The 12,429-nt window shown below is 41.3% G+C and overlaps 1 protein-coding gene across 4 annotated transcripts; it reads left to right on the plus strand.

The window, feature by feature from the left end:
* The first annotated feature begins 57 nt into the window (after positions 1-57).
* On the plus strand, positions 58-12,359 carry slc45a4b (solute carrier family 45 member 4b). 4 transcript variants are annotated; one of them, XM_026999994.2, is made up of 8 exons: positions 58-520; positions 1,763-2,412; positions 3,750-3,938; positions 4,253-4,432; positions 4,642-5,717; positions 5,845-5,944; positions 10,088-10,299; positions 10,491-12,359. In XM_026999994.2, the coding sequence occupies exons 2-8, from the start codon at positions 2,010-2,012 to the stop codon at positions 10,755-10,757; spliced, it is 2,427 nt and encodes an 808-aa protein (XP_026855795.2). In that variant the 5' UTR covers positions 58-520; positions 1,763-2,009; the 3' UTR covers positions 10,758-12,359. The 4 variants fall into 4 exon arrangements, with proteins under 4 accessions (XP_026855795.2, XP_026855796.2, XP_035386559.1 ...); XM_026999995.2 differs by having other exon boundaries at positions 58-314; XM_035530665.1 differs by lacking the exon at positions 58-520 and having other exon boundaries at positions 1,652-2,412.
* Positions 12,360-12,429: the final 70 nt, after the last annotated feature.

The following is a 12,429-nucleotide window of genomic DNA, read 5'->3' on the forward strand; positions in this document are numbered from 1 at the left end:
AATGTGTTCTGAAAGCGATTCTAAACAGTTCATTGGCAGCCTTTAAGTATTCTTCCATGAATAAAACCCACAAAATCCAATCCAGTAGCCTAGTTTTCCTGTTAACCTCCTATCAAAAAGTACAGGGTGCATTTCGGGTCTTTCCTATGTATGCTTAGCTTACCTTAGATTACCTCTCGACGGACAACGGACGAAACAGATCCAGATGCGTAAATGGAGGCGGGGATTTTAAGAGAGTGCCTGGCAACCCCCAGCACACAATAAACCACCGAGTCTTTTGGAGGAGACGTGGAAGAAATGTTTTTTGCTGGCTGGTAAAGTATAGCATTTGAACAACTATAATGATATGTCTTCGTAATTCGTAAATGAGGGTGTATGTAATCGGAAGAGAACACATTTATTACAAAATCTTGCCAGCTAGCTAGTCGACTAAGAAATTTACGGTTATAGGCAAACGCAATCTCACTCGCGTCTTTTCGTGTAACTTAGTTGGCTGCCGGTTAGCAAGCTAGTTGGCCATGTAAGTTACTAGCCAGATAACATTTCTTGACTGCTAAACTGTTTGAGTGTCTTTTAAGTGTTGGCTTGATTATTTACCAGGTTTATCAGTATTAAAGTATAATCAACAATTAGCAAGTGTTGAATTAGCAGTTAGACTGACTTATCTAGTTGGGAAAGCTAGGTTATTATCCGAGCTTCACCTACAGCATCACGATAATTGGGGACTCAATTTTTTTGCTAAATAGGATGCAATGTATTCCAAGTCACAGATCTTTAAATAGAGGTTAACTAGCGTTAGCTACGTGTATTGTCTATCCAGTTAACCAGCACATCTTCATTTAACACAATGTTTGAACAGTTGTTCTGTCATTTTATGTTGTTATAGATGATATACTTGCTACTAATGCATTAACGCCACCTGTTTACGGTTAGCCAACTCAGCTAAGATAACGTTAGCTTAGCTAGGTTAACTAGCGAGGGGCTTACAAAGAACACATTTATTATAATGGATTGTAACGCTGAAGGTTAAGCATTTACCAATTAGTTTTTAGGCTTAAAATGGGGTTTCTGTACGGCGGCCGTTTTTTTCTACGGTTTTTCTACTTCTACTTCAACGTTCTTTTAAGCTAAAGTTAAATTCCTTTAACCCCGCTACAGCGGTTACTTAAAATAGATATGAACCGGAAATGGCAGTGAGGAATGAACAGGTGTACAGTGCCTGGGTATCTTGCCAGACGGGCCATTTCATTCGGTGTGATAAGTAGTCTCTAAAAGTTCCTTGGATCAGCCAAGTCAGTGTTATAGTCAAAGGAAGACGATTAAGATCGTGTGTGATTGCATCTAATAATCATTAAGTAGCTTAATGAAAACATTTTCAAATGTGTGCCGTGCTGGTTTATTTTATACTACCAGGCTGGGACTCTGAACTCTAGAAAGAACACATTGTCATTTTATATTGACAGTTTTACTGCAGGCAGTAACCGAGCAGTACCAATCCTTGACTGAGATAAATGACCTTTGGAATGCCACACACTTGCAGCTCTGAACATCAATTCTGAATATAAAATTTATGAAGTGTGTTTGTGTGTGTGTATGTATGTATATTTAAGATTCAAAAAATGTTTTATATATATATATAAACAATTTTTGAATCTTAGTTATCCCAGCTCTTATGATATTTTGGATGACATATTTTTCTTTGGCCTTTAAGCTGTTTTTCACTACTAGCCTACTGACAAATATGTTCTTTCTTTCTGTCTAGATTTTAATGAATCACTCTATGAAGCTACACAACAAATCAGCAACTTATGCTGGCCTGTCTCTTCCCCTTTCTTCTTACTTATTTGCTCTTCAGGAAAATATGACTTAAAACTTACCCCTGTGGGGCCCTGTATGGATTTGTGCTGGCTACAGCAAGCTATAAACTAAAATATATTGAGCAACTTGACCTGTTCTTTAACTGCTGACTAGTGGCTTATTATCAGAGATGTTGAGCGTGTGTGTGGATTATGAGAGTTCCCTGTGGGCCTTTTGAAAAAAACGGGGAGGTAGGACTAGTAAGGGTTGCTGCTGGGTCCTTTTATGATAAAAGTAGATCACCATCTGTGTATAAGACAAAACCCTGGACTACTACAGCTGCCTTTATGCAAGCTGACATGGTGCCCAAGAGTCCTGACTCAGAAGCCATGCGAGTGATGCACATGGCAGTAGTGCCCACTAAAGATCCAAGCAGCAGCAGCAGCAGGAGGATTGGAGAGAGGGAGGTGGAGGTTTTGGAACCGGGGGCCAGCGAGCACTCCGTGGAGCACATCCCAAGGCGCTTGTGGATCATGCATGGAGCAGTCATGTTTGGCCGTGAGTTTTGCTATGCCATGGAAACAGCACTGGTCACACCGGTGCTACTCCAGATAGGTAAGTAGTGGTTATCGATGAAGCCAAGATGATTAGCAGGCCAGTTTCTTATTTACTGTATGTACTGTAATTAACATTTAAATGGCAATATTCAGAATGCTCTAAAATGGCATTTGCATGATTGTGCAACTGTATCCTAAACTACAGCATGATGGAGAGGTGTCAATAGCATCCGACTAGGAGGAAACACATGGATGAGCCATGCTGCACTCTTTATAAATGGTGTATGACAGAAGCCATTTTTAGTGATGTTTGTATTCATTGCAGGATAACACTGCATGTCACCAAGCTTGGCTAGATTGAGAATGTGAGACTGCAAATTTCTCTCACTGGTGTCCCTGCATTTTCAATGAGAGCAACTCCCACTGACTCACTTGATGAAGTAATGCCAATTAGACAAATGTGCACTATGTAACATAATGCTGGCTATAATTAATTTAACCCATATTAAATCATGCTAGTATACTGTAACTCTGAAAGCAAGCTAAATTCAGGTTCGTCTTAAGGTCAGTTTTAAGTAAGTGTCTGAGTTCAACAGAAGTCATTTAAAATTAAACTGCTTTTCTGGGTAAATTGTTCATTCATCTTCACAGTAGATGGAAAAAGTGCACAGTTAAAGTCTAAAGGCTTCAAGCCTAAATCACAGCCCAGCTGGCAGCTGCTACTGAAAGCAGGTTTTAAGCTTTCATAAAGGCAAAACCTCCTGTCACTTGTGATTACATTTTTTGAAATACCTCCACAGAAGTTTGTGACCTTTTCTATTGCTCTTTATTGCAGCAGTAAAGTGGATGCCAGTGTGTTACTAAGTTATTTGATGAGTAGTGGAAGCATTGGAAACTGTTATATCAGTAGAATCTAATCAGGCCTCCTGAGTGGGAATCACAGTATTGTGAAGGGCAGTAAGCATGGTGAAATAGATCACAATACATTCGTTGGCCTAGGTTAACACTCCTTGCATATAGCTGAAGTCTACTATTTGACTGACTAATCAACCACACTGTCGCATGCTTTTATGCACTTGGGGTCAAACAATGTATAAACTCAGATAAGTGTGGTTTTTGTTTTTTGTTTTTTTTTTTTTTAAATCTGAGCCATGGGACCTGCCATTTGAAAATCATAAAATGAAGAGCAGTGCAGACAAGGCTTAAAGTTGTGTGCCCAGGTCATTTTGTTACCAGGTTCAAAATGCTTATGTTATGGTATATATGTAAATATGTGTTTTACTATCTTAAATAAATGTAATAAAGAAATGCATACTAGAGCTTGTCATTTGCAAACATGGCTCAGAAATTCTTACTGCAGAGGTGAAAAGTTGCACCTTGTTCTTGTCTGTCCAGGTCTTCCAGAACAATACTACAGTCTTACGTGGTTCCTTAGTCCCATTTTGGGTTTAACCTTCACCCCTCTGATTGGCTCAGCCAGTGACCGCTGCACCCTTAAATGGGGCCGGAGGAGGCCCTTCATTTTGGCCCTCTGCTTAGGAACATTAATAGGATTGGCACTGTTTCTTAATGGATCGCTAATGGGTGAGTTTTTTTTTGTTTGTTTTGTTTTTTTTCCCCCCTCTATCATTTGGTGAAATAATACAGTTGTGCTGTGGTTTCCTTCGTTTTATTCTTTTCATCTTCTGCTCCAAGTGGAGAATTGTTCATGATAGGATTGCAGTTTAAACGAATGTTCCTGTAAATGTTTAACTTTTTGGCTGCTTATAGCATAATGACTTGCCAAAGCCAGGCATTGCCAAACTACTTCCTTTCTTCAGGCCGAGCAAAACGGGTGATGCCTGACTTTCCTTTTGCAGCACTGACTCATTTGTCGCATGGTTGCACTTGTGTGTCAGGCTTGGCTGCAGGGGATGTTCCTGGTAACCAGCCCATTGGGATAGTTCTGACTGTGTTGGGTGTTGTGGTCCTGGACTTTTGTGCCGATGCTTCTGAAGGCCCCATCAGGGCCTACCTGCTGGACGTAGCTGATACGGAAGAACAGGACATGGCTCTCAATATCCATGCCTTCTCAGCAGGTAAGTAGGCCTGGAGCAGAGAGAATGCTGGCTCAGCTGTGTGTAATATCACCATTAATAAATACAGTGGGTTGTAATGTTTTTTTTGTTATTTGATTGTTATAAAATGGTATACTCTTCAATATCTTTAATATGTAAACTAAAAGCCAGGAACTCATGTAAACAGAATTAAAAACATGACCTGCTGCACCTTGAAATTGCATTTACAGGGTTGGGGGGAGCTGTGGGCTACATGCTTGGAGGCCTAGACTGGACCAACACCCCCTTAGGACACGCCTTCAAGGCCCAAGAGCAGGTTCTCTTCTTCTTTGCAGCCATCGTCTTTGTAATTTCAGTCATGCTTCACCTTTTTAGTATTAAGGAGCATCCATACAACCCCCACTGTCAAGAGGAAGTAGCTGGGGCTGAGGATGCAGACAGCACGTTGTCTGTTCGTCTTAACGGAACCCTTCCTGGCACTGACCTAACACCTCAACTGGACTTTATCGGTGAAGAGGGTCCCTTTGAAACATATGCGGACAATCAGTCTGAAGTTGAACTACAACTGGACTTCCTAAATGTGCGGAGTAAAAGTGACTCCGCTCTTGAAGTAGCAGACACTACCATTGAAATCGATCCAGACCTTCTCAGCGACGTAGATCCGACATTGTTCCAGGACTTGAAAGGCTACCAGGGAGTTGAAATGCCGTTTGAACATTGCCATAATGGCAACTGCCAGACCAGCCAGTGCTCTTTCCACCACCAGATGGGTCCTAGCAGGGAAGAAGGTCCCTTTTCATCTACCAAAGCCATAAACGGTGACCCTGCCGGAGCCGGCAGCCCAACCACTGCCGCTGTTAGCCAGCAAAGCCGAGCAGCCGGGCGCCAGCCCAACGCTGGCACAGCGCTGCGCTGCCGACACCCCACTTTCTACCGGCAGCCTTCCTTTACCTTTTCCTACCACGGCCGTGTCGGTTTCCATAAGCGTCCTCGCCACCCTGACGTGGATCCTCCCATCAAGTCGTCCCGGAGCCTGAACGACATTGACGTCCTGGCAAGGTTGCAGGCGCGGCGGCGGCTGTGGCAACGTGGCGGAGTGTTGCCCGGGCCCGACGAGGATGATGGTAGGAGCGAGGAGGGGGAAGGCGGCACCACTGTGAAGCTTCTCTGGCTGTCCATGCTGAAGATGCCCCCGCAGCTCTGGAGACTGTGTTTGTGCCACCTCCTCACGTGGTTCTCCATCATCTCACAGGTTGTGTTCTACACTGACTTCATAGGGCAAGTAATCTACGAAGGAGACCCAACGGTAAGAGGAAGTCCACGGCTGGCTTTTTTGTGCGCTGACTGTCGGGGCACTGTAAAGACTGTGGGCAACACAAGTGACACCCCCCCCTCTCTCTCTCTCTCCCCCCCCCCCCCCCCAAATCATGCAGGCTCCTGTGAACTCAACTGCTCTTCAGAAGTACCATAAGGGAGTGCAGATGGGCTGCTGGGGGCTCGTCATCTATGCTGCCACTGCTGCCATCTGCTCAGGTATGCTTTACATTTGTTGTTTTTACAGCGGAGAGCAAGCAAAGTGGAAGTCCTCATCGCGATTTTATTTATTTATTTTTTCTCCTTCTTTTCTGGTTTTTTTTTTTTCCCCAAAACTCTAAACAAGAGTTTGGCATATTTTGGGGCAGTGGGAATAGACTAGAAGAGTGAATAAAATAACCTTTCCAGGGAATGCATGTAAAGCGTATATCGGAAGCAGCATTCTCATGAAATCCTACAGAATGTATATCCTTGATATGCCTTTTATACGTGGTATGTGGTCGGGCACCGTTTTCTATGGCATATTAACTTTTTTTAAATAAAAAGACATCTTTAGATTAAGTCCGTTATTGTGAAAGCCATAATTCAGATAAAAATCTGAAATCCTATAAGGCAAGTTGGTTTTGTATCAGAAAGAAACAAAACCTAAAGCAAGAGCACAATGCAGTAATAAGTAATACAAAAACAATGCACTCCAATCTGACTCCTGAAAACACAGCCTATGACAGTGATGTTAGAAACAGCATGTTTACATCATCACTTTGCTTGGCTTACTATTAAAAATAATAAATGTCAGTCTGGATCTGGTAAGCATTGTCTAAGCCAACTCATTTTGGAAGTCAGTCAGCTGCAGTTGGTAAGATGTAAACTAAGTTTGTTGTTAATTAGACCATTACCTTCTGGTATGCCTTGCCCATTTACATGCTTTCTTAACTACATTAGGTCAAATGTGTGCATGCATTTTGTTTTGTGTTGTACAGCAAGCTAAAATGATAACTGAATTTAGCTGTTTTTTTTTAACAACTTGATTTCAGAACTAAAATCTTAGAGTGCTTTTAACTCCCCCCCGATTAAGAATTTGCCGTGCATTGTACAGTCACCTTATTCTAGGGTGCTACAATTAGTTATACAAATTGATCCTGTAACTGATCATCTGTCATTTTAGCAAGCCGTTGCATGTTCTAGAGGTTTGTGTTCTGTGGTTTTGTCAGTTTCTTATAGTATTGTTTTCAGCCATGATTTTGTCCTCATGTTATCGTACAATTAAAAAAGACGTTTATGTAATGAGAAATTGCTTCAAAGCCAGATGTTCAAATATTCTTTACATAGGGAGGTTGAGTATAAAATTGCTGTCCTCTGGTTAAAATATTTTTGGCGTTATAAGTGTGTCAGCTGTTTTACTCCAAAGGTCAGTAAGTAAACTGCTGGAAGAAGGAGATTGGGGGGGGGGATTATGAATTATATTGACTCTCACCATATGTAGTTTGAATGTCATCATATGTAGCTGTATATAAACCAGCCATTAGTTCCCTTTCTATTGATTCACTCAGTATAATACAAGTTGTATGGTGATATCACGCCCTCACATGTCTGGCTAAAGACATATTTATTCAAGCCTGTAAGGAAGATGACTTGTGAAGTGTAGGTGACATGCTTTTAAATCGGAATCTTAACCTTGTTAAGAACTGCTTGCGTCTCTTAGTCAATCAAATGTTATCTTTCATGGCTTTATGGTAAAACTTTTTAACTCTGTTTATAGTTCAGATCGTCAAGATTAACAATAGCCACCTGTTGGTGAGTTATCTTCCAGTGTCATATTGTTTAAGATCAAATTTTCTACCTTCACTTCGCTTGTTTGTTTAGCTTTGATAACAGCTACCTAAAATAAGCATGCAAGCAACCATTTCTTCTCAAGTTAGCAAGAAGACCATATGTCCCTGCCTTCACGACTTTGGTTTAGCTCTTCACAAGAAGGACCAGCACAAGACGTGCCCAGTATGCTTGAGAGTCATCCTTGCTAGGAGGGCATAGTTCAAGTAGTGAACTCTCAAATCACAGGTAACATTTGTCAAGAAAACTCTTGGGCAAGCGGCTGTAAATCCTCTTCTCTCTTGGACAGCCGAGGCAGCTCACCCGGTTGTTGGGAATTGGCATCCAACAAAGAGCCTGGTTTCAACTAGGCTGAGCACATGGAGCTTTTGGAGGAAATGTCTGGATTGGGATTGCCAACCTCTGCTTGCCTGTGACAGGTTTCTGTGCCTGCAATGATGAACTGTTCAGCCTCGGGGTGGGCAAGTATAGTCTGTCTGATAATGACCTGGATGAGCTGCAAGTTAGTCAGCTCTCCACGGCTGGTGAGGAGAAGCATGGGGAAGATGAGGACTGTGTGGTGCAGAAGTTAGAAGTCGAAGGGCCTACTCCTCCCTCCCCCTCTGAAGGTTGATGAGGTTTGCCGGGTTTTTCTTCCCTCTTGTTCTGGCAGTGATGCATAATGTTAACGCTTTCTCCCTGACAAAGACTGGATGAATTTCATGGATGAGCTCTGCTTGGCGGGTTTGTTTGGTCCGTCACTTGAGGCCATTCAAGGCAATTTGAGCTCTTGAAAGAAGCAAGCAGAAGCTTTGCTTTCTGTCCTGGTCAGACGTGAAATGAAACCTAGGCCCCAGATGAGAGCTCGCAGGCCAGCTGCTTCTCTCCCACCTGCCAAGAAGACCACTCCATTGCCCACCTTTGGGGAAACTGTCTTTTAAGAAGCAGTTGCCTAAACATATCCCATACCATTTGGATTAAAGTTCCACACCTTGGCCTCCAGCAGGATCCAGTGATGGAAAAAAGGAATTATGCTTTTTCTTTCATCATCAGTTCCTCTGCTTGGTGGGCCTGGGGAACCGGTTCACTTCAATAGATTTTGCACATGCCTCTATATTTATATCAGAATTAATCTGTATCATCTACAACAATAATCTATTATTTTTAATTTGAGGGTGTAGCATCCAAATTTGTCATTCAGCCATTCAGCCTTTCTTTAGCTCCCTGAACTTTCATGATGTGTGTTAAGCAGCTCTTAGTCTTTGCATGGTTGGAACATGTGTGTTGACCTACCTAATCTAGGTATTCTAGTACAGTCGAGTGAGGAAGCTAAGCAAACACAGCTGCTGTATCGACATACTTTCAATGCCTCAAAAAAAGGCATTGCCCTAACTGGCAAAAACTTTCCTGGGTTTGGAAATATGCTCTCTTACGAGTCTACTGCGCGCCTATCTGTGGGAACGCAGTGTGTCTGCATTTCGCGACTGCCTCGTGCAGTTTTGACTGAGACACAGTCTGTTTTGGTCATTGTCTCCAGCTTTTGGAATGAATAGCTTCGATGACAGCAGTTGTACCACTCTGCCTGTTTAACGCGTGCATTTCAATGCTGGATTTTGTCACACCGTCTGAATGTATTGCATTGCCTCCAAATGAGGACAGTTGTGACCAAGAAATGCATGGCTGTGCTGATTCTGTGAAGGGTGCCCTGTTTGCTTTATTACGGTTTGCCTATAGCCAGAATCCTGGATCACAGGTTGGGGGGTGTTGCGCAGCGGGGCCACTTTGAGGGTGGTGTAGTACCTGGTTCACTGCATATTCCACCTCAATTAGTTTGGAATTACTAACGGTGTTCCTGGCTCTTCAGCATTTCCTCAATGTTCTATTCAGAACAGACAGCAAAACAATGGTGTCATAAATACAGTCAAGGGAGTACACCTTCTCCCTCTTTTGAAACTTTCAACTTAACTAAAATTCGGCACTAAAGACTCGGCTTGCACTCGTACCAGACTCGAGACCCAACATGTAGTCTCATGAAGCAACGCGATATGAACGTGTTCCAGTAATATTATTCTGTAATGTTATTACTGCAAGTCTGACCATGCAAAATTATTTCAGAAATGTTTTTTAAATTTTGTTCTTCACACAATAACAAGGGAATTAATTCAAATTAGTTTTCTTGGTCTTTTTTGACAAGTCTGTTTTTTGTTTTGTTTTGTTTTTTGCTTCAAGGGACTTGGACCTTCTAAAGTTGCTTTGGCCAGCCCATTCTTAAGTTCCTAAACTCACCACTTCTTAGAGGCATGAATATAGGTGTTTTCAGCCAGATATGTGAGGGTGTGAAATATTGCACTTCATGTATTGTACCTGGTTTCTCTTCTTCAGGCAACAATGGTTATATACAAAGCCCTACTACATGCAGTGTACACATGCAGATTTACATCCAGCTACATTCAAGTTTGTTAAATGAGCTAATTATGAAACCCATTACTAGCTTTTGATATTAAAAATTCACATTTGCAGTTAAAACATGTTTTCCCCCTTTATCTTTTAAAGCTGTGCTTCAGAAGTACCTTGAAAACTATGACCTGAGCATTAAAGTCATCTACATGCTGGGAACTCTAGGCTTTGCTGTGGGCACAGCCATAATGGCCATCCTCCCCAATGTCTATGTTGCCATGGTAATGATAGGCACTATGGGAATCATCTCTTTGAGTATATCCTACTGTCCCTATGCACTGCTGGGTCAGTACCACGAAATCAAAGAGGTATGGTCTAATGAAATGTCACTCAGTGTTAGTAATGGTCAGAATTTTTCACAATTTTTATAGGTGCATCTTTACTTTGATGCTCATTGTTACTCATGTTAACCAGCCAATTGATTTTTAATATACGTGTTGTATTAAGTTGCTGTACATAGAAAACTGCTGAAATAAGTTCCTGTCTTGTATCATTGCAGTACATTCACCACAGTCCTGGTAACACTCGAAGAGGCTTTGGTATTGACTGTGCCATCCTATCCTGCCAAGTTTACATTTCACAGATTTTGGTGGCATCGGCTCTCGGAGCCGCTGTGGAAGTCATGGGCACGGTGAGGGTGATCCCAGTGGTGGCTTCTGGGGGTTCCTTCCTTGGTTTCTTTGCTGCTGCCTTCCTTGTCATTTATCCCAACACCCCTGAGGATGAGGAAGATGAAGAAGAACAAACTCCAAGTACAGCACAATGAAATGCAAAATAAAAAAAGGAGCGATGCATAATCTCCATATTATTGGCTAAACCGTAAATTTCACTTTTAAACAATGAAGACTTGGAAAATTAAGTGTACTACAAAGTAAACTCCTAATTGCACTAAGAAGCAGTGATAGAACTTGCTTCATGCATATATGTCTAAACCTCTCCATGATGTTTCAGCACATTACTAACAAACCCATGCACAAGCCTTTGGTACACATAGTGTATATATGTTTTTAAAAACCTACAGAAAGCTTCCCATTTTGGGTTACTTGTTACTTCTGGCATTGTTTGTCAAGTATGAGTGCCGTAAAACATTTTGGTTTTCCATAGGATTATAGTATTATCTAAGATTTTGTTTTCAGTGTGGCTTTAAAGCCTCATGTGCAGTTTACACATTTTATAATGCTGCATTTAAAATACTGTGTTTGTATTAAACTGGGCATCGGAGGTCCTAGTTTCATTAGCAACAAATGTTTTTTTGCAGCAAAAAAGAGTGCCATCTTACTTTACTGTGTGAATTTTCACATGCACGTTCAAATATTGTCTTTCCAATATGCTGGATTGCTATTAGTTCTTGAACCAGGCACACTGGGGGGACTGTTTTGAGCTGCTGTAGCAGTGCACAACATGCATACTTCTCTAAAAACTTGACTATGCACAATGCGAAAAACAAAACTAAAATCAACTCACTAAGGGAACTGTAACAGTCACCTCCCCCACTGATTCTGAACATTCTAGCATAGTTTTGATTCCTGTACTTTATATACTTGTGGACAAAATAAATAATTGTTTGTGGTATATTTATATTGGTATAAAAATTAAACCAAGAAGGCCTGAAATAATCACGGCAAATGTTTTAAGTACTTTTTCTTCCTCTGTTTTAGTCCCATGTCCTGTGTTTAACATGGGCACTTTCTTTTAGTCAAGGAGTGCTGTTTCAGCTCTGTCTGTTCATGATGGCTTTATGCAAGCCAGGTATTTATAGCAGCTGTTGTAAGACCAGCTTTGTTTGTATCTTCTATACTGGTTAAATGTAGTGTTTTTAGTGGCGGAAGCTGTTCTCGGATCAGTCGCTTATGAGCCGGGCTCTGGACATGTGACGTTTCAGTGTGGCATGCAGCCGACTTGCAAGTGGCCCAGTTTGCCCTGCATGACTTGATATAAACCATTGTAGTGTCACTGGTGTTTTTCCTTTTTTGGAGACTAAATTCTACCAGCTGCACTTTGATATATTTGTCAAATTATTTTAAAGGCTGTACTTTGTTCTAACATTCCTGGAAATATGGCACTGAATTACTTCTTTTGCCCAACAAAGCAAATGTACAATGACTTTCTTTTGCCTTTTTTTATTGAGACTCATATTGTTCTTTTATGTGTGGAAATGTGTGCTGCTGTGGAGGTGACGGGCTGGTTTACACTTTAAAATGTTATATTTTGATTATTTGTGCAATGTTGAATACAAAACGGTTTAATTCAAAACTAGGAGGTTGCATGTTTTTTTTTAACCAAAAGAAGGAAATGTATCACTGATTTTTCATTTGTTTATTTTTTAAACAAATATTTTTGTATTAAAGGATTTAACTGGAAAGGGTCACTAGATGGCAATGCTGTTTTGTTAAAACCTGAAAGAAGACGCTTACGTCTCCACTGGCAGGATTTAATGT

Source organism: Electrophorus electricus, chromosome 10 (genome assembly GCF_013358815.1).
Source record: "Electrophorus electricus isolate fEleEle1 chromosome 10, fEleEle1.pri, whole genome shotgun sequence".
In the NCBI taxonomy this organism is placed as follows: Eukaryota; Metazoa; Chordata; class Actinopteri; order Gymnotiformes; family Gymnotidae; genus Electrophorus; species Electrophorus electricus.